This window comes from Rhyacophila brunnea, unplaced genomic scaffold (genome assembly GCF_057557595.1).
Source record: "Rhyacophila brunnea isolate RB1 unplaced genomic scaffold, BYU_Rbru_1.0 scaffold_2, whole genome shotgun sequence".
Classification (NCBI taxonomy): Eukaryota; Metazoa; Arthropoda; class Insecta; order Trichoptera; family Rhyacophilidae; genus Rhyacophila; species Rhyacophila brunnea.
Genome location: NW_028232859.1, coordinates 29,178,774 through 29,204,297, shown reverse-complemented (window position 1 = coordinate 29,204,297; position 25,524 = coordinate 29,178,774). Strand labels below are relative to the sequence as shown.

The 25,524-nt window shown below is 33.4% G+C and overlaps 1 protein-coding gene across 1 annotated transcript; it reads left to right on the top strand.

The window, feature by feature from the left end:
- Positions 1 to 1,725: 1,725 nt before the first annotated feature.
- LOC147072165 (uncharacterized) lies at positions 1,726 to 22,306 on the top strand. Its single transcript, XM_085947377.1, has 7 exons — positions 1,726 to 2,049; positions 10,051 to 11,842; positions 11,967 to 12,152; positions 14,785 to 14,967; positions 15,189 to 15,390; positions 16,330 to 16,503; positions 21,794 to 22,306. Exons 1-7 carry the CDS (start codon positions 1,918 to 1,920, stop codon positions 21,999 to 22,001), a joined length of 2,877 nt encoding a protein of 958 aa, XP_085803503.1. The 5' UTR covers positions 1,726 to 1,917; the 3' UTR covers positions 22,002 to 22,306.
- Positions 22,307 to 25,524: the final 3,218 nt, after the last annotated feature.

The following is a 25,524-nucleotide window of genomic DNA, read 5'->3' as shown; positions in this document are numbered from 1 at the left end:
AAGAGTCCATGTGTTTAAAAAATGCTGAGCCGTTTTCTCCACTTTATTTGGCGATCCGACATTTTCAAAGGCTGTAGTTTTTTTTGTTTTCCTTTATATAAGTGGGTGTACTTGATTCCAAAAAAAAATTCCGGAAAATGTTCATTTAATTTTCTTTTGAAAATTTCTCATCCCACCCTTGCATCTGTCAGATGGGCATTCCGAAAAAATTCACCTTTTCAAAATCAGCTTGTTGAGGTGTCAAAATTGCATGGGATTGCATTTACAGATATCAAGAAAATTACGAGCTCGCAGAATTACGATCGATTTGAAAATCGTTTCTAGCTGTTTTTTGTACACCGACTTATACGGTATATTCTTAGTCTAATCCAGTGACGTCCTTAGACAAAATGCCGCCCATGGGCAACGCCATAGTAACACCCCATTTTTTATACAGTATTTTTTTATCATCCGTGCACGTGTCGTTTCTGGTCACCATGGACGTCGAAAAGCAACGGAAGTAAACTAGACATCGCGAACCCGACAAAAAAAATTGATCCTGTCAAACATTTTACGTTAATTATTACTTAATACATTTTGTTTCCAACCAGTGAGCTGATTTTTTTATGGAAATATATTTTGTTATTAGGTACTAAGTTCAGATAGCTATTTCTATATATTATACCAAATGATTATCCTCGATTTGCCGCCCTTCGAATAACTGTCGCCCCCAAGCGACGCTCAATCTGCCTACCCCTACGAGACTTCACTGGTCTAATCTTACATATTATAAATCGCATATTCGTAAATTACAATTTTACTATTCCTATTACTTAATATCTAATTATTTGCTTCCGCTCATCCCTTACACACCAGCAAAATCCCGCTAAATAGCCAAGTGATACGATCATAGGTATTTCGCTCCGCTAATTGACTTAGGAGGTCAAGAGCCGCTTTTTAGGCCTAAAAAACCTTATTTCCGACTTCCCATTTAAGACGGGAAGTCCATGGGTATGTCACTACCTACCTAACCACCAAGCACATTTCGGAATGTAATATTATATTTTTCTTTTTAAAAACATACTAGTGGGTCTATTCTATACTTATCGACCGCTAAAGTGATAAAGTGATAAATAGTATCACACTTAGGGTAGGTTTGTATCAAAATATTAGCACTTTTTGTAACAATTACACGAAGTTGGTGTTTATTGTTTCAATAAGTGCGATATTTTAACAGCAGCAAAATAGGTGCTGTTAAAATATAGCACTTATTGCAACAATAAAAACCAACTTCGTGTAATTGTTACAAAAAGTGCTAATATTTTAATACAAACCTACCCTAAGTTTGATACAATTTATCACTTTAGTGTTCGATAAGTATAGAATAGACGCACAGGTACCTAGAAAATAATTAGAAAAGGTGAATAACGAAATAAAATTATCTAAGTCATTATAATGACAGTAGGATTAAGTTATCAAATAATAATTATTACTTTATCTTGTGAATATGTATAATAATACCTATTCACAATTAATAGATGATTGAATATTTTGTTTCTTTGTATAGGCATTCATAATTATTTACAGATTTTAATTTAAGTATTATTATTCTCATAACTAGCTACATAGACATAGGTAACGAATTTAATTTTAAAATAAGTGTTGTTGATAATATCAAATCATATTGATGTGATGTTAGCGAAAGTAACATTATTTTCATATATTAGTCTATGATTATATTATTTTGAAGTTGATCAATAATATAGCTAGGTAGGTACGGATTGTCTGTAAGTATGATCGAAATCGACGTTTGTTTCTTGGAAATGTAAATAAAAAGACAAACATGGTTTAAAAAAAAGTATAGTCAGCAGTAGTAATATATTATAATATAACTCTTGATCGATTACCATCTCCTGTGTACCGTATTTATTATTCAAAATGAGTTTCGTGGACGTATGTCTAGTATGTTTAAAAAGTGGTTGTTTAACATCAATTTTTACCACTAAAAAGAAGATAAATAAACAAATGATGTTATGTTCTGATATGCTCGTAGCATGTGCGAACATCACGGTGAGTACGCTACATTATTATTATAATATCTGTACCTCAGAGGCAGACGGATGCAAATCCAAATACCCAATTGTTCAGGAGAGCCAAATAACAATTTTTATTTTAAACGAATTCTCATAACTTCTAAGAAAATATACATAGAATGATCATTATTTTTTTTATTCAAATTCAATTAAAGTACTTCTGGAATATGTAAGACAGGAATAAATATAATACAATTTTATATCTAAAAAAAATAGAATAAAAAACGTAGTGTGGATTTGCATCGTTCTGCCTCTAAAGATATTTTGTTAATGTGGATTTGTATCTTATTTACCTAGCCAAAATAAAACAATTTATAAGTTAAAGAAATTTATAGGTATAAATATAACAAAGCAAAACACATTTTTTTTTTTAAATTTTTGTTATGTCATCATCATCATCACCAGCCTGAATCTATTCACTGCTGGATGAAGGCCTCGCTAATCTCCAAGCTGATTCCACTTCTCTCGTTCCTGTGCGTTGCGTTGCCAAGTTTTTCCGCAGAACTTTATCATTTCATCGATCCAGAGGCCTCTAGCTCTACCTTGCGGATGTTTTTTACCTCTTGGGTACCACTGGATGACTAAATTTGTCCAACGATTGTCCTTTCTTCGAGCCATGTTCCAGCCCATTTCGATTTGAGGTTTTTAGCAAACTCTATCACATCAATAATCCTTGTCTGTTCCCTTATTCACTCATTCCTTTTTTTGTCCTTTTGCGTTATGCCCAGCATGCACCTTTCCATACCACGTTGTGCTACTTTAAGTTTCTGGATCTCTCTTTTACTTAGGCTCACACGCATGTGGTTACGGGAAGTACAAACTGGTTGACCACTTTGCACTTTAGGCATTTTCGAAGAAATTATTCAGGCGGCCAAAAGCACTCCAGCCTAGCTTTACTCTGCGAACAATTTTATCAAATATACATCTATAGACACTTATTGTGCCAGATAGATGTAGTTTTTCACCTGTTCGAGCTGAATGCCATTGATGAGGATCTCTTTTTGGCCCGCAAAGCTGTTGAACATAACTTTATTCTTTGATACATTTATTTTCAAGCCTACTTTGTTGCTTACTCCAGCGAGTTACTGCATTCTGCTTTGGAGGCCAATCCAATAGAAGCTGTAATCCAGTCAGTGAATCATTCTCGTTGATGTGTTCGATCGTCCTGAACACAGTCGCGGTTGCGATGAATGCTTCCACTTGGCTGCTATCGTTAGTTCCATCGTATCTCGCCGTACATTGCGCAAAACTTCCATGTTTTATGTCTTTTATCAGCTCCTTTATCAAATCTTTAAACTGTGCGTTTGTCAGATTCACGGTTGCCATTGTCACTTTCAGCCACTAGTTGGGGCGCCAATTTATAAGGGGTTCAAGTAGGTACTTCCTTAATAAATAAATTTGTAAGGGTTCGTTGTGTTGTTGAAGGCGAAACTATGGCGAAACCTGAGCTCGTACCTACCTCACCACAATAGCTCACTGTACACTGATAGAGTCACGGAAAGCCGTGTGTACCGTTGTCAGTATAAGCAAGACTATCATGTTGAGATGAGTTTGCAAGAGTAGCTCACTGTACACTGATAGAGTCACGGAAAGCCGTGTGTACCGTTGTCAGTGTAAGCAAGTCTACTATGCTAAGTCAGGGCCAAGCTGGCCCAAGGTTAACTGATTTGTTTGAGGCCGCATAGCGCCTTATATTCCCAACCAGGCGACCCTCTCCTCGCCGTCCAGCTGAGACGCCGTGCGCGCAGGTAGGGAGCGCCTCGATAGCGGGGACGCGCTGGGGTGGGAGGCGCCTGCGTTGACTGTAGGCGACGGCCGCGGTGCGAGGGAGAAAGTATTCGGTGCGAGTGAGAGGTCCCGCGCTACAAAGGTTAAATTACGTGGAAAATATGTCTTTATATTGGCGTTCAGTATACATATCGTAAGATGTAATCCCACTGTCTCTCATGATTGCCAATCATCCAAAATGAATCAAAACTAACTTGACGTTCGGATTCACTCATTTTTGGGGCACATTTGAATCGGCAAGAATTTTTACAAGGTGCTTCCATGGTATTCAAATATTATTCACCCGAATTGAATACTTTTTTGTCTTTCTTCCTTTTCCACAAGTCTTAAACTTGAAACTTGTAATTTAATTACAGCTCTCTTCTTTTTCTTGATTCTGATGTGTCAATGGTGGAAATACTCTGTATAGATGCACTAGGTAAGGACAACGTCATGTCTGGTGATGTGATGTCTACAAGTGCATTTGTGTCTAAAGGTGGCAAAGTACTCAGACAGAAGTATAATGTTCAGTCGGACTTGAGCATTTGAGTAGAACGCCCGTGTCGAATAGAAAGTAAAATTGTTGTTACCAGAATTTAATATAAATAAGTGAAGTCTGAAAGAAAGATTATTAGGTGAAAACAGACAGCCGAGATTTACAGTGTATATATTATTTAGTGCATACATACTGCACAAATTAATATATTATTAACTCTTTTACTCCCAGCTGATTTAGCCTAGCATATGCGAAAACTCTCAAGCGTTTTTTGACAAAAAATCGTCGATTTAGTTTTTTTTAAATAACTAATTCTACACATGTTTTAAAAATTTGAAACTTTTTTTGTGTGTTCTCAATGGTGTATAAAGCAATAATAAGCAATAATATTGATAGTTTACATCAATAAAACAAAAGAAAAAAATAATGTATCAATATTTATTTAGAAATGAATGGATAAAACTATGTTTGAACAACAAAACAAGTGTGACAACATTTTTTTATTTATAATTGATATATAAAATTTTATAATATAATCTATCCTTATGTAGTAACAGAAAAAAAAATAAACATATTATTATTTCTCTATGAAATAGAATTTTTATAAAGTAATCAAAAAAAATCGTATAGTGTCAAGGTATTCAAGAATATTATTCAATTCACGAAATCGCAAGAGAATTCGATACAGTATCGACGACTAACTGATATGGAATGAAGTAATTTCAAAAAATAAGTCTCAAAGCACTAAATCATTTATAATAATATTTATATTCATGTATTTTTTCACCATCTTACCAAAAATACAGTGGCATCCATTGTTAGTTCAAAAATTACAAAATTCATTTTGTAATGTGATATATGAATCATAAAACAACTAAAAGAAATATCAGAATTTAAAATGTGTCATAAAAATAATGTTTTATTATTTTTATGACTCTCTTTGGTCTCAAGTTCGACAGCAGAGCAATTATGACTTGTGAGTTATTAGGGTATGGCATAATTATAAACAATGCCGACACTAAAATAAATGTTACTCACCACCCAACACATAGTGAATATAATGCTTCGTCTACATGAGACGAAATATGACGGGAAAAAATTTGGAATAAATCGTAAATTTGGTTCCAAACTTTCGGCCGATGGATCGGCCCAGATGGAGTTTTCACATAGGTATGGTGGGCCGAAATATCGGCCCCATGGGAGTAAAAGGGTTAATATTAACAGTGAGCAAGAGTGAATAATAATTATTGTTACACGGGAGCAATTAGTGCGCCAAAAGTGAAGCGAGGGGTTATTGTGTAACAACACGCGTAACAGTGTGAACTGTATTTGTTCACACTGTTACGCGATTTCAAAGTCCGCGTGAAAAGCAAAAATATTAAAATGAATAACACTACTGTGGACGTGAATGAAACCAAAAAAACGAAGAAGAAAAGAAACGATGAGGAAAATGAAGTGATTGGAGAAAAAGAAGAAGAATGGCAGACTGTCGCCTCTGGAAAAAAACCCAGAAGAGATTCTGGGGTCGCTTCAAAGAGAAACGAAAACATCGTCATGATAGCGACGGGAAGTAAAATACCATTAAAGTTGAAAATAGCGCAGATGCTCCATAAGGCAGGAGTTAAAGTACAGAAAATTTATAACAAAAATTTAAAGACGTACATCCAAGTAGAAGACGAAAAAGAAGCAGATAAAGTGAAACAAGCTGGAGAACTCAAAGATCTGGGTTTTTTGATTAAAGAGAATGACTCCTGCTCTTATGGAGTAATAAGAAAAGTCGACATTGATATGGACCTCCAAGAACTGCAAATGGAAATCAAAAGTGATGCAAAAGTGACCAACCTTAAGAGGTTGACAAGAAAAAGTGACACAGGAGAGCTTACGAAGACCTCATCAGTCAGTATTAAATTTGGGGAGACAATATTGCCGAGAACAATTCACATATATGGCGTCTCGTTTGCTGTAGAACCATATGTGTTCAGGGTAATGCAATGCTATAAATGCTGGCGATATGGGCACATTGCGAACAATTGCGGCAGTAAAGTAGAAACGTGCCCCAAGTGCGGTGAAAACCACAAAACTTGCGAAAAAAATGAGGAAATTACGTGCATCAATTGCAAAGGTAAGCACGCGGCAAACAGCCAAAAATACCCAAAGTGGCAGGAAGAAAAGAATTGCAAAGAAGCAATGATAAAAATGAACATACCTTTCAAGGAAGCAAAAAAAAATATGTTAAGTAACAGCTATGCTGACATATTAAAACAAAAAAAATCGTGGGAAGAGATGAAAGCGAAATAATTCAAAAAATAAAGGAAAACAAAAAGACAGAAGAAGTGGTGGTAGAAACTTCAGGCTCAACAATAACAGCTACAGGTAGTAGTGTAAAGCCTACAAAAAATAAGAAAAAATCAAAGGGGAAAACAGAGGTTAATGCGATGGGAGAAATTATGAAAGTCTTGCTGAAAGGGGAAAATTGGCAGCAGATCATTAAACAAATAATAATTAAAGCAGTAGACTGGGTATGCAAAAACTTCAAAGAAGGAAATTTAGGAGAAATTCTTGGGGAGGTTCTGCAACAAAATGGATAAGAAAAAACAAATTAGGATTTTACAATGGAATGCCAGAAGTATGAAGCAAAAAAAGAATGATATAGAACTTTACTAAAGAAGACAAAAAATAACAATAGCATTAATCTCAGAGACTTGGCTGAGGTCTGAATTAGACTACCTGAAATTCAATTATTACACGATGTATCGAAAATACAGAGAGGATAGATACGGAGGAGAACGATTCTGGTGCATAAAACACTGGCGTCTAAAGAAGAAAGAAAGAAAGACAGAAGAGCTAGGCAAAATAATTATAAAGCTATTTAACAGAATAGGAGTGAGGACCTGATCAACGGATCCCCTTCTAGAAGAGAAGAGGCGATATGACAGCGAGTCGCAGTCAAAGCTTCGATAAAATCACAAAAAAAAAAAAAAATATAATGTTATTATGCTCTGAAGTAGGGCCATATATTTCATTCTGTGTAAGATCTGCTGGAGATTTCGTAATTTCTTCGATCAAACCATCAATCATTCCCAAATCTCCTCCAAATATTTGTGTCATAATATCTGACACACTAGAATAACAGCTAAAACCCGATAATCCAGGATCACTAGAAGTATTGTTGGAATTTGATATGTATTCGGAGTCTTCAGATGGGGTAAAATCAACCTCGTTATCATCGTGGACTATGCAATTTTCATCCAGACTTGCAATGATTCTTTTCGACTTTTTTGACTACCGTATTTATCATAAAAGTACTATAATAGTAAAAAGTATTGTCAATCCATATGCAAAAATAGGCAAGTATTACCTTACCCACTTATCACAAGTCGTCATGGAATCGATACAAGAAGAATAATTAATGTAGGTTGTAAATTAGAAAGTAATGGTGCAAATATGCATTTATACAATGCTTACTAGTGATAGGAAGACGTTATAGTTCATATTACGAGACACAGAACAGTATAAACATTGAAAATCCTAGAGGAGCTAATAGTACCGACAGAATTTTTATGGTTGAATCATTTATAATTATAACCTATAAATTTGTTATCTGAAGTAGGAGATTATTAAAGCTACATATTATTTACCTTTATTGTTTCCATCCTTTATTTTATTAGTCTCTTGAGCTAATTGTAATATTCGCCGAGATCTAGTTGGAGACATATTAACTAAATGGAATAGTACATAACCTAAATCCATTAGAATTTAAATTAAAATTCTATCAAGTACCTACCATCGGTCAATAGTATTAATATTAATTTTAATAGTAAAATTAGTCACATGTTCACAATAACAAAAATTATCCAACTTTACTGTCACAAAAGCAATTAGCGATATTCAAAGTAGGTGCGATTCATTACAAAGGATAATGATTTTTCAATACGGTGTTGTTCTATGTTGATAAAAGCGAGAGTTGAAAGTTGAATTAGTGTCATATTCCACGGTGAAATCATAGTTAAATGATACACTAAAATGATTTGTGTAGGGAGCATGTATATTTTTTCCCAGTAATATCACACCAACTCGGCCTAGTGTCATATTCATTGTCACATAAAAATTAATAACAATAACTTGTGATACCGACTACAGGTGGATTATTATTCCATGTTATTTAAGATATTACGACAAATGTTATATAATCATAACTCTACTTGGGAGTATTATTTTAAACAGTATTTTGGGTGTTTTTAGAGAAAAAAATCCAAAAAAAAATTTGCTGGTGTGGTATTTTTTTCTATGCAACAATAGCTCAAAAAACATAAAACTCACTATTTTGAATTGGTGTGTTATTCCATGAGGTAGTCGATATATTGATTATATTAAATACTTATTATTTTGCCAGAAGCACATATGGTACCAGATATAGACCATATCTTGGTTTGGCAAATATGACTTGCTTAATTTTAAACATATCTGAAACTTGTTTCATTGATTATGAAGTCAGTAGAAGAGATAAACCATATCTGATTTTGGCAAATAAAAATATACACATAAAAGAACAAATCTGCATTTCAACCTCAAAACACCAAAAATCGAACATGTCTGCTTCTGCCAAATAGCCACAGAATTATTATTTCACTCAAACTTTCATAGGTATATGCCTATCATAGGTGTTCCTTAGCAGGTTTAGTACCTACTTCAGACAACCAAACCTAAGTTATATGCCAGCAGAATAATATGTAGGTATAATACAGATACAAATGAAAATTGTACCTGTACTATAATTGTAAAAAGTTAAGTACCTGTACGGTGTCCCTTAGGGCTTGCTTAGATAATCACTGAGAAATACAGTCATGTTCTTCTATTTTCGAAATCAAACCTTATTTTCGCCGAAACCCCAGAAAACATAATATGACACCTTAGAGGTTGGCATCTTTCGGGAAAAATGAAAATGTTTTCTGTTTTTTTGTTGTGGGAAAAGCATACTTAGTTATAAGTAGGAAAATGGATGATGTAAAAAAATTATTGACAGATTGTAGTAAAAAAAGTGTCATTCTCGGTTCTGAAGGATTTTCATAATTTTAGGGGGCAGAAGACACATATAGTGTTGACCATGGCCCCCACTGGCATGAGGCTGACAAGACTAGCCTGGGGGCCCTGGATTAAGGGAGGCCCAGCGTGGCGGATTAACTAGTCATCGATATAAACACATCACAAAATTGCACTACTAGTAAAAAAATGTTGCTATTTATCTTCAAGCTTACTAACATTTGAAAATATGTGGATGTGATGCAATTTTTTATTAGGATGTTTTAACGATAGGAACAATACAAAGCTGTTCATGCTTCTAGAGGCAAATGTTCAAGTTTCAGTGGACAATAACTAAGTATCACATAGCTTTAAATAAAAATTTTGGCGAAAAGGGCTACACAAATAGTCTTTTGAATGGGAAATATCACATAACAGCTGTCAGTATAAAATGGTTTGGTAAAAAGAGTTAAAAATGGATTATAGAACTTGTTCTTGATTCTGGGTAGAATTATTGAAATATGGCAAAATTTTGTCATGAAAAATGTCTGAAAAAAAAATAATCTGCCGCAGACAGCAGCACCTACATTTTATATTGTGAATAATTTAAAATACCTGCAGTATGTGAGTTTTTTTATTTCTTCATATTTGATTCAAGGTACTTAGAATTTAGACTTTGTTATGTCTTTTTTCCAGATTAATATGTTGGATGGATTGCCGAAACAAATCTGTCCTCGATGTGTTAAGAAACTATATGCCGCATACAAATTTCGTATTTTGTGTGAAAAATCATTTTCTCTCTCGTTAGAGAATGCCATGAAAGAATTCAAAATCGATCTGCTCATAACAAAAAGTAATGAGATTGTGGAATTTGAAGTAAATTTGTTGACAAATGAATTGCCAAGCAATAAAGATGTAGTAATTTCGCCAGTTAAAGAAGACAAAAACACAAAGCATAAAAAGAATCACACTATCGGAGTTTTAAAAGCCATAACAGAATGTGAAGAGATTGTGGAATTTGAAGTAAATTTGTTGACAAATGTATTGACAAACACTAAAGAAGTAGTAATTACGCCAGTTAGAGAAGGCCATAACACAAAGGGTGAAAAGAATCTCACTTCTGGAGTTTTAAATGCCATAACAAATGGTGATGAGATTGTGGATATTGACATAAATTTGTTAACAAATGAATTGACAAATACTAAAGAAGTAGTAATTTCGCCACTTAAAGAAGACGATAACTTGAAAGATGAACAGAATCTCACTACTGGAGTTTTAAATGCCATAACAGATGCTGATGAGATTTTGGAATTTGAAGTAAATTTGTTGACATGTGAATTGACAAACACTAAAGAAGTAGTAATTACGCCAGTTAAAAAAGGCCATAACACGAAGGGTGAAAAGAATCTCACTACTGGAGTTTTAAATGCCATAACAGATGGTGATGAGATTGTGGAATTCGACGTAAATTTGTTGACAAATGTATTGACAAACACTAAAGAAGTAGTCATTTCGCCAGTTAAAGAAAACCATAACATGAAGGGTGAAAAGAATCTCACTACTGGAGTTTTAAAAACCATAACAGCTGGTGATGAGATTGTTGAATTTGACGTAAATTTATTAATAAATGATTTGCCAAACAATAAAGATGTAGTGATTTCGCGAGTTAAAGAAGACAATAACGCGAAGGATGAAAAGAATCTCAATACTGGAGTTTTAAATGCCATAACAGATGGTGATGAGATTGTGGAATTCGACGTAAATTTGTTGACAAATGGATTGACAAACACTAAAGAAGTAGTCATTTCGCCAGTTAAAGAAAACCATAACACGAAGGGTGAAAAGAAACACACTACTGGAGTTTTAAAAACCATAACAGCTGGTGATGAGATTGTTGAATTTGATGTAAATTTATTAATAAATGAATTGCCAAACAATAAAGATGTAGTGATTTCGCGAGTTAAAGAAGACAATAACGCGAAGGATGAAAAGAATCTCACTGCTGGAGTTTTAAATGCTATAACAGATGGTGATGAGATTTTGGAATTTGAAGTAAATTTGTTGACAAGTGAATTGACAAACACTAAAGAAGTAGTAATTACGCCAGTTAAAAAAGGCCATAACACGAAGGGTGAAAAAAATCTCACTACTGGAGTTTTAAATGCCATAACAGATGGTGATGAGATTGTGGAATTCGACGTAAATTTGTTGTCAAATGAATTGCCAAACAATAAAGATATAGTGATTTCGCCAGTTAAAGAAGATGGTAACACAAAGGATGAAAAGAATGTAACTGCTGAAGTTTTAAATGCCATAAGAGATGCTGATAAGATTGTGGAATTTGAAGTAAATTTGTTGTCAAATAAATTGCCAAACAATAAAGATGTAGTACTTTTGCCAGTTAAAGACGACGATAACACGAAATATGAAAAGAATCTCACTAGAAGAGTTTTAAAAGCCGAAGAACAAACACAGCGAGGGAAAAGAAGTGAGTTTGGTTAAATTAGCAAAATATTTTTGTTTGAATGCACATTACACTACGAGGACCGCTATGATTACTATAATAGTATTACTTGTAATGCAATAGTATGATTAATGAATTCATTTGGCAGGTAAGAAATGTGACAGAAATACTACAATACGACTGGAGAATAGAAAAGATGATTCATTACACGAAAACAAAAAAGATGTCACAGGAAATGGAGACTCCAATGATAATACCGCGCACATAAATGAGAACGATTCTGAAACATTTAAGAGAAAAGCGGAAAACAGCATTAAAACAACTAAAAAAAAACGTAAAACACTTTCAATTAACTTTAACATTTCTGTTAGTATAGTAAAACCTCGATTTGATGGACTTATTCAGGCGAGGGTGTCTATTAAAAACCAAAGGGTATAAAGTAGGTTTTCTGAATATGTATGTTAAAAATATCCACAAATTAGTTGGTTGAACTGTTTATAATAATTCGTAATTTTCATCGCATTTTCACGTGGAAATTTTTGACGTTCAAGTGCCTATTGAATGTTGAATGAGAAATCCAAAGAAATGTTCCCTTGTATCAATTTAAGTTGAACCGATTGAAGTAATCAAGATGGCGTCAAGTGAAACAAATGTGTTCTGCCAATGGGAGTTGTTATCACCTTGGTTACTAGGCAACCAGTTGACTCGAATGATGATTTACTGCATATCCGGTAATTTGCATACATATCACAGTTCACCGTGAGCTGTTGTATCAGAAATAGATAGTATTGAGATCAAATTGATGTCTCAATAAAATACTTCAAAATGCTTAATATAAACCACCGGAATACAAGAGAGAGACAATATAACAGGTAGGTAAATTAGAAATACAATAATATAATATCTAGAGAAGTGTTCTTCAACTGGTGGCCTGCGGACCGGTCCGTGAAAGCTTTCAAGCTTTCACCATACTTTCAACCGACTATACCCTTACACAATTGGGGGAATTCCCACTAAATGAAATGCTGGCCGCTGAACCAGTGTTGCCATGTCTAACGAAATTTCAGTAAATCTACTGATATTTTTGCCAATACACTTTTTTTTGAAATCCAAGAAATCTACTGATATTTGGGTGTTTTCCATGTTTGTAAGTTAACTGATGATTATTTTAATAATACACTTGAAAAGATTTACGTAAGCCTTTTTAGACGTGGATTAAAAAAATTGAAAATGAAGATCCACATAAAGGTAACCTCTGGATTAATAATCCCTTTTTGGAAGATATTAAACCATGCGCACTTGATCGTTGTAAGAAAGAAAAGCAAATCGAGCTATCTTCTAATGCAGTGATCGCCAAACGGTCGCTCGCGAGCTACCGGTAGCTCGCGTAGGATATTTTATCATATTTATAAATTTGCCTCTCAAATTTTATTGCTCAAAATGAAGACATTGTTTTGTTCTACCTACTTATGTGAATCCACATTTTCTACTATGAACATGCTTAAAAGTAAATATACAAACAGACTCACAGAATAGATGCGAGAGAGCGAGAGCGTGCGTGAGTAAGACGCGGTATGGTATGACTGTCAGTTCAGATGGTCAGTTATGAGTGGTGCTTGAGTTGTATAGCTCATCTGAACTCGTCTGTGAAAAAAATTGGCACATGGTATGCAAAAGGTTGGCCATAACTAACTACAATAACTGCCTATAGACAATAGAAATTTGTTATTAAGTCTTGTTTTGAAAGAGAAAGGTTCAATATGGCAGATTCTGGAATTGTAATAGCTTCTTGCTTCACAAATTGTATGAAATAAAACGGTTTTTGGAAAATGATAATCAAATAACGGTTTTCGGAACCATTATTGTCATGCATATAACAGATTTTGAACTGGACACGTTTTTGAACAGTAAAAATGGTCGTAAATAGCTGTTTTAGGAACGAAATAAATGTATGGATCGATTCTTCTGAAGCAACATATTGGATTTTGTTCAAAATATGATTTTTTTAAAAATGTAAATAATGGTTTTTGGAATCGGACGCCTCAAATATAGATTAGCAAGTAGGTAGGTACTTATTTGTGTCGAATTGTACCCATGAAATACCTGATAATAATGACAGCATTGTTATCAGATATTTGATAGCAATCAATATCAAATTGGTATTTTTATTGAATCTAATAAAATTGGAACATTGTCATCTCCAATGCGGTGAGGCGAAATGTAATACGTACAATTTACATGTAACCGATACACTGATGAACAACAAAAATCAGAGAACCTCAATGTCATTGAGTTCTCTCCTTCCTCGTCTCTTCTCCGTCCTCAAGTTTGTTGAAATATTGTTCCTATTTATCAAATGATTTTCAACTATCATTCAACAAACAATTGAATGACAAACATCGTCACGTTGGAATGCGGCATAGCTAAACAAGTTTTAATTTTATAAAAACACAAAGAAATCCAATTTCTACATCAGAACATCGCTGGCACACATTAAAAAAACTGCAAAAAGTCAACATGCCACAACAGTTCCAATTACCGCAAACAATGCTGTATAATTACATGCTAATCATGCACCGAATATTGTTTATGAGCAAAATACAGACTGGAAATATTGTCTGTTAAATCGAGGTCTGCAAAATCGAGGTTTTACAGTATTTACTTATGTGTCATTAATATGTGCCCAAAATATAATCATAATAGATAGGTAGCATAATATATATTCTATAATGCTACATTGGTACTATGAGTATAAGTGAATAATAGCTTTTCAGGGATAGTGATTTCAATATCTGTCTATTCTTTTCAAATTTTGTAGATAGTTTGGAAAGATATAGCTTTATATAATTATTTCCAGTTACCATTCTGTTTTACGGGAACAGATGTTTGTAACAATTCTGTCTTGAGAGTAATATTTTTCCACATTGCATTTAACATTGGTTTGTATTAACAAAAATTATTTTCAGGTCATAAAAAATCATCCAATGTTAAAGATAAAGATGTATCAATAAAGAAAAAATCAAAAAAAATCTCAAAAACAATGAAATGCACTCTCTGCCCAAAGAGCTACAAATTGAAGTATCAACTAGATGCACATTATGATTCACATGTCGGTGTAAAACGATACTTCTGTGAAATATGTCAGAAATGTAGGTCACAATACATTATAATTGTATTATACACATTTTATTCAAGTTGAACTAAGTTAAAAAAATTTTTGACATGTCGACTCCTAGGAAGATCATATTGGCCCCCACATAGTGGAATGTCCATAAAATTATCTTGCTGTAAATTATCTGTAATATTATGATATTGCGTGTTTTGATCATTAGGATAATTTTATAAATATTTATGTGTACATTTTTTACAGCGTATAGGGCTGAAAAAGACCACAAAAAGGTTCACCGGAGAGGTTTAAGATTCAAATGTGATATATGCAATAAAAGTTTTCACACTAACTCTTATTTGGCAGTTCACATAGATACGCATTCGAAAGATCGAAAAAAGATTGCTTGCGATATTGAAGGATGCAAAAAAACATTTCTGAGCATGAACGGATTAGTTAAACATAAGTGAGTAATCATTAATATTTATGTTGTCTTTATCTTTGTTTTATTTATGATTTGAAAATTATCTACCATTATGAAAAACAATGGTGGTTTTCCATGAAGTAGATGAGGCATTCAGAAGTGCTAAATTCTCTTAAAAGTTGCATAATGCTGCGATTACATTTTGATCACGTCACATGCTGGTATGGCGACAAATTTAGTCTATGGTTTCGTCATGCCGCAAAAAAATTTGAATGATCACTATCTCTATAAATTCAATTATGGAAAGTGCCAACTCTCATTTATTAGTATTTTGAATTATTATTCATTATTCATGATAATTTCAATTTAACAGTTTCTACGTGTGCGTATGTTAAAATAGCGTGCGATATTGCATCCATAGATAATATTTTATACAGAACCCAACCAGCAGACTATAGATAATAGTCGTAAACACCAGACATAGATAATACTTTAATAGAAAATCCATAGTGAAAAAAAATAAAACAAAGCGCGCGTTTTGACGTGTGTCGAAAATGTGTAGGCATGCAGAACAACGGTACATGTGAGGTGACCTCATTGTTGTTCAGGCAGTTTCGGCAAATTTTGCTAACTGACAATGTTCGTTTAAAGATTGAAAATGTGCTATGGGATGTGAGCATCAGTCTGATAACATTTTAAATACCAAGAAAAATGACATTACACACTTTTTTCCCTTTGCGGCAGCTCACTATAGCAGCACATAACGTGATGATAATGTATTTGAAGCATTATTCACAATCGACCTGTAAAAAATCAATCAAAAAAATGTTATGGAAATGTAACTAAATATTGTGATACCCAATGATGATTGAACCCACATGTAACATTTTCGCAATGGGGGCCTCTAAACTCTCAGCAACTTATCAACAAAATAATTAGTAATAACAATATGCCTTAAAAAACTGTGTTTTATTATTCCAGGGTGTGTCATATTGGATTGAAAGATTTTATATGCCATTTATGTAGTAAAAGCTTTATTGACAAGTATCAATTGGGAGTTCATATACAAGCACATACAAACGAGAGACCCTTTCCATGCAGTTTCTGTGGGAAATTGTTTATTACTACTTCTGCCCGAACCAATCATGAGCGATGGTATGTTTTCTTCAAATATTTAACAAAAATGCTTCTTTGGATGGAAACACATTCTTGGTGAGATCACTTCAGAGGGACCGAGCGGGAGAGTGCGGTCGATCAGCTCGCCTCGGCTTTCTAAGTATCGCGAGCCGCGCGGTCCTGTGGCAGTTCTTTGTGCGTAGCAGCAAAAGCGTTGGGCAGATTAAAAACATAATGACATAATATGCAATATAAATTTCACCCTTATTACAATGCCAATAGAGTTCACGTTTATATGTATTGTATACTGGTTATTACGAAATAATAGTAGACTAAATTCATTTTATTATTCAACCGTTCGTTTGTTGGCTATCCGAAGTCGACTTCGAACATAGTGACTGTAAGTTGGCAGTGAATTTTGAGCAATTAGTCTGTCACAGATCTGAAACTGTAACTTAGATGATTTGTCGAAAGGAGCCTTTGGTGTCTGTCATCTCGCCGCTCCAGGCGGGGTTTTTTTATTTATTATTATACCCATACAAAAATTAATTACATCCTCTGGCTTGTACGCTATGAAGAATATATCTTGCTAGTATATCGTGACCTATTAACTCTTTCACTGCTTTCGAAGTTTACACCAGTACGGTACATATTTTCTCAAAAGAGAATGGATGTATTAAACAATGGTTCATAGATTATGTGTATGTACATAATAATTAAATGCGTTGTATATTCATGTACAAGTTGAAGATTTGACAACTATAAAAATTTTAATGACGACTAGAGAAAAAACAATAAAATGCAATGCAATATGCTGATTTATACTCATAATGTGGGAACACAAAAAAGAGGAAACAACATTTAAATGCGATATGTGTGCGTATCAGTGGCATGCAGTCCGTAGGTGAGGATCCCCAGAAATACGTGCTAAACTACCTACTATGTAATAACATTTATTTACTTCTTCTAAAGAATCTATTATTAATGAGACTTACAAGGTTGGTTATCTTTGTTCACGTTCTATATACAGTAGAACCTCGTTAATAAGAACACAGATAATTCGAAATTCGCCGTAATTCGAAATTTTCGCGGAAAAAAAGTCCCTTGGAACATTATTTTCATATAAAACCATACCTTAATTCGAATTTCGTAATTCGAAATTCGAGTCCTGGCATATAAAAATATTCAATAAATCGTAGTACACTATTTCATGAGCCAGTCATTGAAAATTGTGACAGACTTTTTGTAAAACATCCTAAATTACTTATATTAAAAAGGTAATAAAAATAATCCTGACATTTTGACCTATTAACACACACGGAACCGGAAATTTGGTAGGCACATCTATAATCGTAAACAATATTGTGAAAATCAAAAATTTTTTTTTTTTAATTTTAATATTTTCTCCCCATACATTTCATAATTCGTAATTCGAATTTTTTTAGATTTCCGGTCCTGTGGAATTCGTATTTACAAAGTTTTACTGTATTATTATTATTATGAATATTACTAAAGCGTCAATTACATTGAGCTACTTTACGAGCTGTTTGTTGGCAAATTTACAATCTGCCTGTAAAGTCGCCCAGTGTAATCATCGAACAAGCCAACAAGCAAATTGTAAACACTCTACCGAGAAAAGTTGAAAGCCGGTCAACTTTACACGCTACACGCCGGCGTGTGGGCCTACTGCGTCTGCGCAGTAGAGCGCAGTAGCAACCTCCCGGTAAAAAAACGAACTGCGTTCTGTTAAAATAGTCGCTGGCTTCTGGCTTCTCAGCGAATGGAAAGTTTTGTGTGCCATCATCATAATCGCAGTAGTTGAATCGCCCGCTATTAAATTCGCCAACAAACAGCTCGTAAAGTAGCTCAATGTAATTGACGCTTTACCTAAATACTACCCACCAAGATTTAAATAGTTGAGTGGTCCAATGAAAATATTATTAATTTATATCATCATGTAACAGAACTTTGATTTCACAAGGTTAAATAATGTTAAAAACTTGTACTTGAGATACTTATGATAGTTTATTATACCACACAGAATATTAAATATAAATAATAACAAAAAAACACGTGAAACTACAAAATAATATGAGATACCACTGAATTATTCATAACAATACAGCAAAATACAATCAATTTTTAAATACGTTTCTTGGCGTAACAGGTTATATTTCCACGCAGCTGGATTTCTCAAACGCTTCCTTCATTGTCCTAGTTGAGATTCCGTCACACTAACTATGGAAACATTCATTATTAAAAATAAAATATAGTAAAATAGTTGGAGCAAAATTACGACCTTCCTCACTTATCGTGTTGACGGTTTGTATGAAGATTAAAGTATTCATGAAGAGTCATTATTTAAATTGCGGCGTCTGATTAGCCGGTTACGCAGAGAGGGTTTGACCAGAACAAATTTATTTTCAGAGCGGGTTTAGTCAGTCACCTCGATATCTATTTTGATTTTTTGAAGAAACAGAGGAATTTAAAACTCTCGCCTAGAACAGAAGATAGATCTTACAAAAGAGCTTGCGTGTACATTTAAAACTGTTTTTTTGAAAAATCGCCCAAAGCGGGTATTGTGACTCTACGCCTCATATATCTGGGAGCGTGACTACTAGAAATAACAAAAACAATAATATATATGTCAATATCAACATTAAATTTGTTGTGGCAAGTCTAATTATATTTTCAAGCGTGGAGTCCTTCAAGCTGTCTCTATATTTTGATTTTATGTATTTCATGTCAGCTTGAAGGACTCCACGCTTGAAAATATAATTAGACTTGCCACAACAAATTTAATGTTGATATTGACATAAAAGAAATTGTTGCTTAACAACCAAGGCTACAATGCTCCCATTAAATAACTTATAAGTACGTGGTACCTATAATCTTAGTTTTGTAAATGTAATTAATTTATGATGAATAAAAAATTTTACAAAAAAAAAAATTAAATAACTTATATATTTATTATTGTTTTTGTTATTTCTAGTTGTGTTATTTTTTTGTGTATAAAAAATAACTTTTGAATTGACATGAACTGACTTTTCATTTACATATCCTCTTTGGCCCCGAAATATTTGCTAAAGAAAAAATAAAAGAAGTTGGACAGCGCTGATTTAGACGATCAGTTTAGTTATCCGTTCAGTCTCAGTTCAAAGTTCAGTTGGGAAACGGTAATGTATATTTACGTATTTTTTATCCACTAAAAATGAATAATATTTTTATAATAACTTTCTAAACATATTGGTTGGGAGAATACAGTACTTATATTTGAAGAAATAATAATATTTCAATTTTAATTTAACTGGCAACTTTAAAAACAGATACGATAACTGATGGAAAATCCATCCTGTCTCGTCTCTGTTTTGGTTTCAGTCGGCCGCTTCAATTTTGCATTTACATGTCGGTTTAATTGACAGCTCGACTGATATGGAGACTAATTGGACAGCAAAACTGATCATTTAAAAGCACCTAAAGCCTACTAAAAGTTACCGCACGCCTCTGGTACGTATACAATTGTATACGTATACAATGACTTAAAAAGCGTATAAATGGTTCCTACTGATAAAGAAACAACTAAATACAGCACATACTGACATGAGGTTTGACAATTTATATTAACATATTACGATTACATGTATTAGCGAAACATTATTTAAATATGATGTGTGTGCATAGACAAGTTAAAGGTTTGACCAATTAAAATTGCATAAAACTTTCAATGGAAACAAAAAAATAAATGCGAGGTATTATGATACAATCATATTCAGAAGGTTGAACAACTGTACATAATTAAAATGAAAAATATTTAAAATGTGTTTTCTTATATATTTTTGTACTTATTTAATTTAATATTTTTTGGCGGAAACCACTTTAAACGTAATGTTTGCTGATGTACCGCATACACTGGGTACATACTACATAGAAACACGTAAAATACCACATAGGTACTAACACCAAATATACCCATCCCTATAAAATGTCTCAATTCATCACCAAAAATCAACTAAACAACTTTCCTTTAACATTGAATATCTCACGATAATCGGAACGCTTCTTAGAACTAAATTTTAACTCTAATAATCAGAATTTATCCCCCATGTTTAAATTGTGTATTTCAAATAGATAAACGAGTCTGTGCAGACCACTTGTCACCCTAATCTCTTTGTTCTTAATATCCTCTACTGTTGAACGATACCAATGTGAATTCACCTGTGTCTCTCTTACATAAACAACAAAATAAAGACTCCAGTATCAGAGTATCAGATCCTCGTCATCCACCCTCTCCAGAGTATCATTGATTGCACCTTTTGATTTGCTCCTTGATGCACTTCAGACTATGGTCTTATAATGTTTATGAAATATAATAATAAGGCAGGAGCCCTTTGTAAATGTGATTTCAATTTTTAAATAATGCCTCTTGATACTACTCACAATAACGTAATTATTGTTCATCCACATTAAATTTTATTTGCTGGTTACACATAGCACAGCATACATTATGCTTTATGTAATAAATATTAATATTAATTTATTATAAACACTGTCACTGGGTAAAGTGGCACTCTTGGGTAGAGTCACAATGCTTTCTTTGTTAATTTATAAGCGTGATATTTTTTAATTCACATCAAAAAGGGCGTGTGCGTAAATCATTTATTATTTAAATAATCATCAGTTAACTTAAAAATATGGAAAACACCCAAATAGATCAGTAGTAGACAAAATAATCAGTAGATTCTTTGAATTTAATTGTTCAGTTCAGTATAATTGAAAAAATATCAGTAGATCTACTGAAATTTTAGTAGACACGGCAACTACTGGAGTAAATCACAGCAAACAAATTTAAACATCCTATGTAAACCCATTTCAAAGTGATCATAACATGTCAAAACTTTAAAATACATACAATCCACTGCTTTAAAGGCACAGAGACAAAATAAAGGATAAAAATAGATAATAGTAGTTTTATAACGAATAATATCTAAATTAATGACAGCACGCTGATATAAATAACTGCCCTCTTAAACAAAGACGGATGGTAATCGTATTCATCATGCACGAGCGTACCGAAGAGTAGCGCTTGGGTTCCCTCGGTCCCGGTAAAGTCTCACTGAGTGGCTCGGTGAAGATTTCTCGCAGAGAGTGTGTATCCAACATAATATTCTCTGTAAGTTTTAGTAAAGAGCTTGTTATGTTATCATTAGACAATTATTAGATAAATTGTTTAGTGCAATCATTAACCCCTATACTATGCTATATATATAATTGTACCTACCTAAATGAGTATGAATCTCTATGTTGTGACCAATTTTTTAAATTGTTTTAGGCACACCAATACTAAAAATTATCACTGCAAACATTGCGAGAAGAGTTTTGTTGTATCATCTGGCTTAAAACGGCATTTGTTGTGTCATGCTGAAAGCCAGGAGGTACCATGCAGATTTTGTGAGAAAATTTTTGCCAGAATTGATAATAGAAAAAGACATGAAATGGCAGTCCATAGGCGCACAGATGAACCGACCATATTTGTTTAAATAAATATTTAATGTCCCTCTGAGGCGGATGAAACCGGTCCAGTTATCTAATATATAAAAATTAATATTTGTTTGTGTGTTTGTTTGTTCGTATTTAATGCGCAGCCATACTGTTCATCCGATTGCGATAAAACTTTGTAAACTTATTGCTTGCACTTGCGGGAAGAGTATAGGCTATACTAATATATAAAAATGAATGTCTGTCTGTCTGTCTGTGTGTCTGTCCCGTATGCGTTCCTATACCATTCATCCGATTGCGATGAAATTTTGGTAAGTGGTTGTATGCACACCCATGAAGGTTTCTGAATTAGAAAAATCATCATCTTCTTCTTCATTCTATTTTCTTTTATTCGTATGGTTCCTATACCATTCATCCGATTGCAATGAAATTTTGGTAAGTGGTTGTATGCACACCCATGAAGGTTTCTAAATTAGAAAAATCATCACCCGCAAAGGTTTTTGAAATAGTACAACCATCTTCTTCTTCTTCATTCTATCTTCTTTTATTCGTATGGTCCCTATACCATTCATTCGATTGCAATGAAACCTTCGTCAGTTGTTGTGAGCACGCCCGAGAAGGGTTCTGAATTAGTACAACCATCTTCTTCTATTCGTATGCGTTCCTATACCATTCATCCGATTGCAATGAAAATTTGATCAAGTGTTGTGTTCACGCCGGCAAAGGTTTCTGAATTGATACAACCATTTCTTCTTCTTTTTCTTCTATTCTATCTTCTTCTATTCGTATGCATTCTTATACCATTCATCCAATTGCGATGAAATTTTGACCAGATGTTGTGCGCAAGCCCGCGAAGGTTTCTGAATTAGTACAACCATCTTCTTCTTCTTCTATTCGTATGCGTTCCTATACCATTCATCCGATTGCAATGAAACTTTGGTGAGTTGTCGTGCGCACGCCTGCGAAGGTTTCTGAATTAGTACAACCATCATCTTCTTCTTCTATTCGAATGCGTACCTACACCATTCATCCGATTGCAATGAAACTTTGGTGAGTTGTCGTGCACATGCCCACGAAGATTTCTGAATTAGAAAATCATCTTCTACTTCTATTCGTATGCGTTCCTATACCATTCATCCGATTGCAATGACATTTTGATCAAGTGTTGTGCCCTTGCCCGCAAAGGTTTCTGAATTAGTACAATCATCTTTTTCTTCTTCTATTTGTATGCGTTCTTATGCCATTCATCCGATTGTGATGAAATTTTGACCAGTTGTGCGCACGCCCGCGAAGGTTTTTGAATTAGTACAACCATCTTCTTCTTCTATTCGTATGCGTTCCTATACCATTAATCTGATTGCAATGAAACTTTAGTGAGTTGTCATGCGCATGCCCACGAAGATTTCTGAATTAGAAAATCTTCTTCTTCTACTATTCGTATGCGTTCCTATACCATTCATCCGATTGCGATGAAACTTTTGTCAGTTGGTGTGCGCACACCTGCGAAGGTTTCTAAATTATTATTATATAAAATACAAAGTTTGTTGTTTGTTTGTTCCATCCAATTTTGTTTTTTTTTTTTTTACTACATAATAATAACATTAATAACGTTTTCATATTTTGGATTCGATTTTAATTTAGTGTTCTTATGTTTGACCTTTACTCCTATTAGAATTATTTTCATATTGCCATATTGTATTACACAGATATTTTAATATTAAAAAAATAATTACCTCTTATGATTTTTCAAATATCTAAGATAAATATAACCACAAAGCGACCCTGTGCGAAGCCGGGTACTTCAGCTAGTAGTTAATAAAAGTGGAATCAGTATGTTAAAATTTGCATTTTATGAGAATTGATAATACAATGCATTTCCATCATGAACAATAAAAGAAACTATCCAAATACCCAATATTTTATATTAAAAGGTATAAGTTAGTTTGTTACTGATGTGATATAGAAAAGTAAAATTTATTATTATACAGGTAGGCTCTACAAAGGGTTCTAAATCCTCCTAAAAGTCAGTTAGAATAGCCTTCCACACAGTGGAAATATTATCAAACTAGTCAGACAAAGTTTATGATTATACATAGTAAGTAAGTCATAAATGTTTTCGGTACCTATATAACAGAGTTACATGTAAATTGTACGTATTACATTTCACTGTTGCACAGTTCACCGTAAGCTTTCGTATTGGAAAGAGATGACCGTATAGTTTTCATGAATTTCAGAATGAAAACCTAATCTAACCTAACAAATAATCCAGTATATCGGCTATTTTCCAAATTAGTTTGCCGTGGCTTCCTGTAGACCGACAAGAACCGTGTTTTATTTAGACATTATCTTTGTACTATACGACCCAAAGAGGTTGGATGGTCTTTAATATACAACCATATATACCTGATACAACATTTCACGGTGAAGTGTGATACGGCAAACTGCATACGTACAAATTTCCAGACACGATATAATAGTATTCTCTTCCAATTGAAACAATAGTGGAAAAATAAATGTAGGTACAATATTAAGTAAGTACTGATTGCTATATTTATTTATTTATCCCTAGTTTGCCACTATGAGATAATTACGTACGCAATCGTTGCGTCAGTTCGCTGACCTAGTACCTGTGTCTCAGGTTTGTCGCATGTGTGTCATAGCTTTAAATGTTACCTATAACTTTAAATGGTGTGTACTCTTCGTCACTGATTATGTATATTATATTCTCATCCATTTTACAATGGATTATTAAATTTATATTTTTTTTACAGTACCTTATAGTAATTATTACCCTTGAATTTAGTGAAATATTGTGTTTTATGATAATATAAGTATGACTGAAATCTTTAGTATATTGGTGTTTGATTGTTAGTTATATATGTATTGCTTGTATCATAATATGTATACATATTATATAACAATAAAGTCTTTAAAACCTGTGCAATTGTTGTATTTTCTATTTTATTATTGAACTCATCACTGTCATATAAACATAAATAATATTAGGGAATATCCTCAAAGTAGTATAAGGAGAGTGGGTATTGTTCGGCAAAATGAAGTCATGTTTCTTGCGTATAACGCACAGTAGAACCTCAATTTTATTATTATTAACTTAACTGAAACATTATACCATCATGTTGCTTCTCAGTACGGCTACCAAATTTAAACACAGCATAGTTAACCATATTTTCTACTAAATTAACTAAAAATAATTACTAGTAGCTTTATATTTAACACAAAAATAATAAATTTCGTTAATTATTAAACATGTGCTCGCAGTTTTTAAATGACTAGTCATCCAAATCAATATTTACCGGTGACGTGTTTGTGTACAAAAAATATTTAATTCGACCATAGAAATTCTATCTTACTCTTAACGCATATTGCGGAGATAAGCGTGCTGAATGCTTTCTCATTCACAATATTATGGTTCGTGTTTGTTCAGGCCTTGGGAATATCACTTTTGTAGAGCTATTATTCTATATTATTATAATATGTAAGCAAATTAGTTTAGCATCATGAATTTAAAATTTATTTCGCTTGGCTTGTCATTTTCCTAATAAC

Bases quoted from the DNA above. Each gene is read 5' to 3' on its own strand.
- LOC147072165 (XM_085947377.1), top strand. From the start codon at position 1,918: ATGAGTTTCGTGGACGTATGTCTAGTATGTTTAAAAAGTGGTTGTTTA. The intron at 2,050-10,050 runs GTGAGTACGCTA...TCTTTTTTCCAG, and splicing joins TAGCATGTGCGAACATCACG to ATTAATATGTTGGATGGATT. The intron at 15,391-16,329 runs GTGAGTAATCAT...TTATTATTCCAG, and splicing joins AACGGATTAGTTAAACATAA to GGTGTGTCATATTGGATTGA.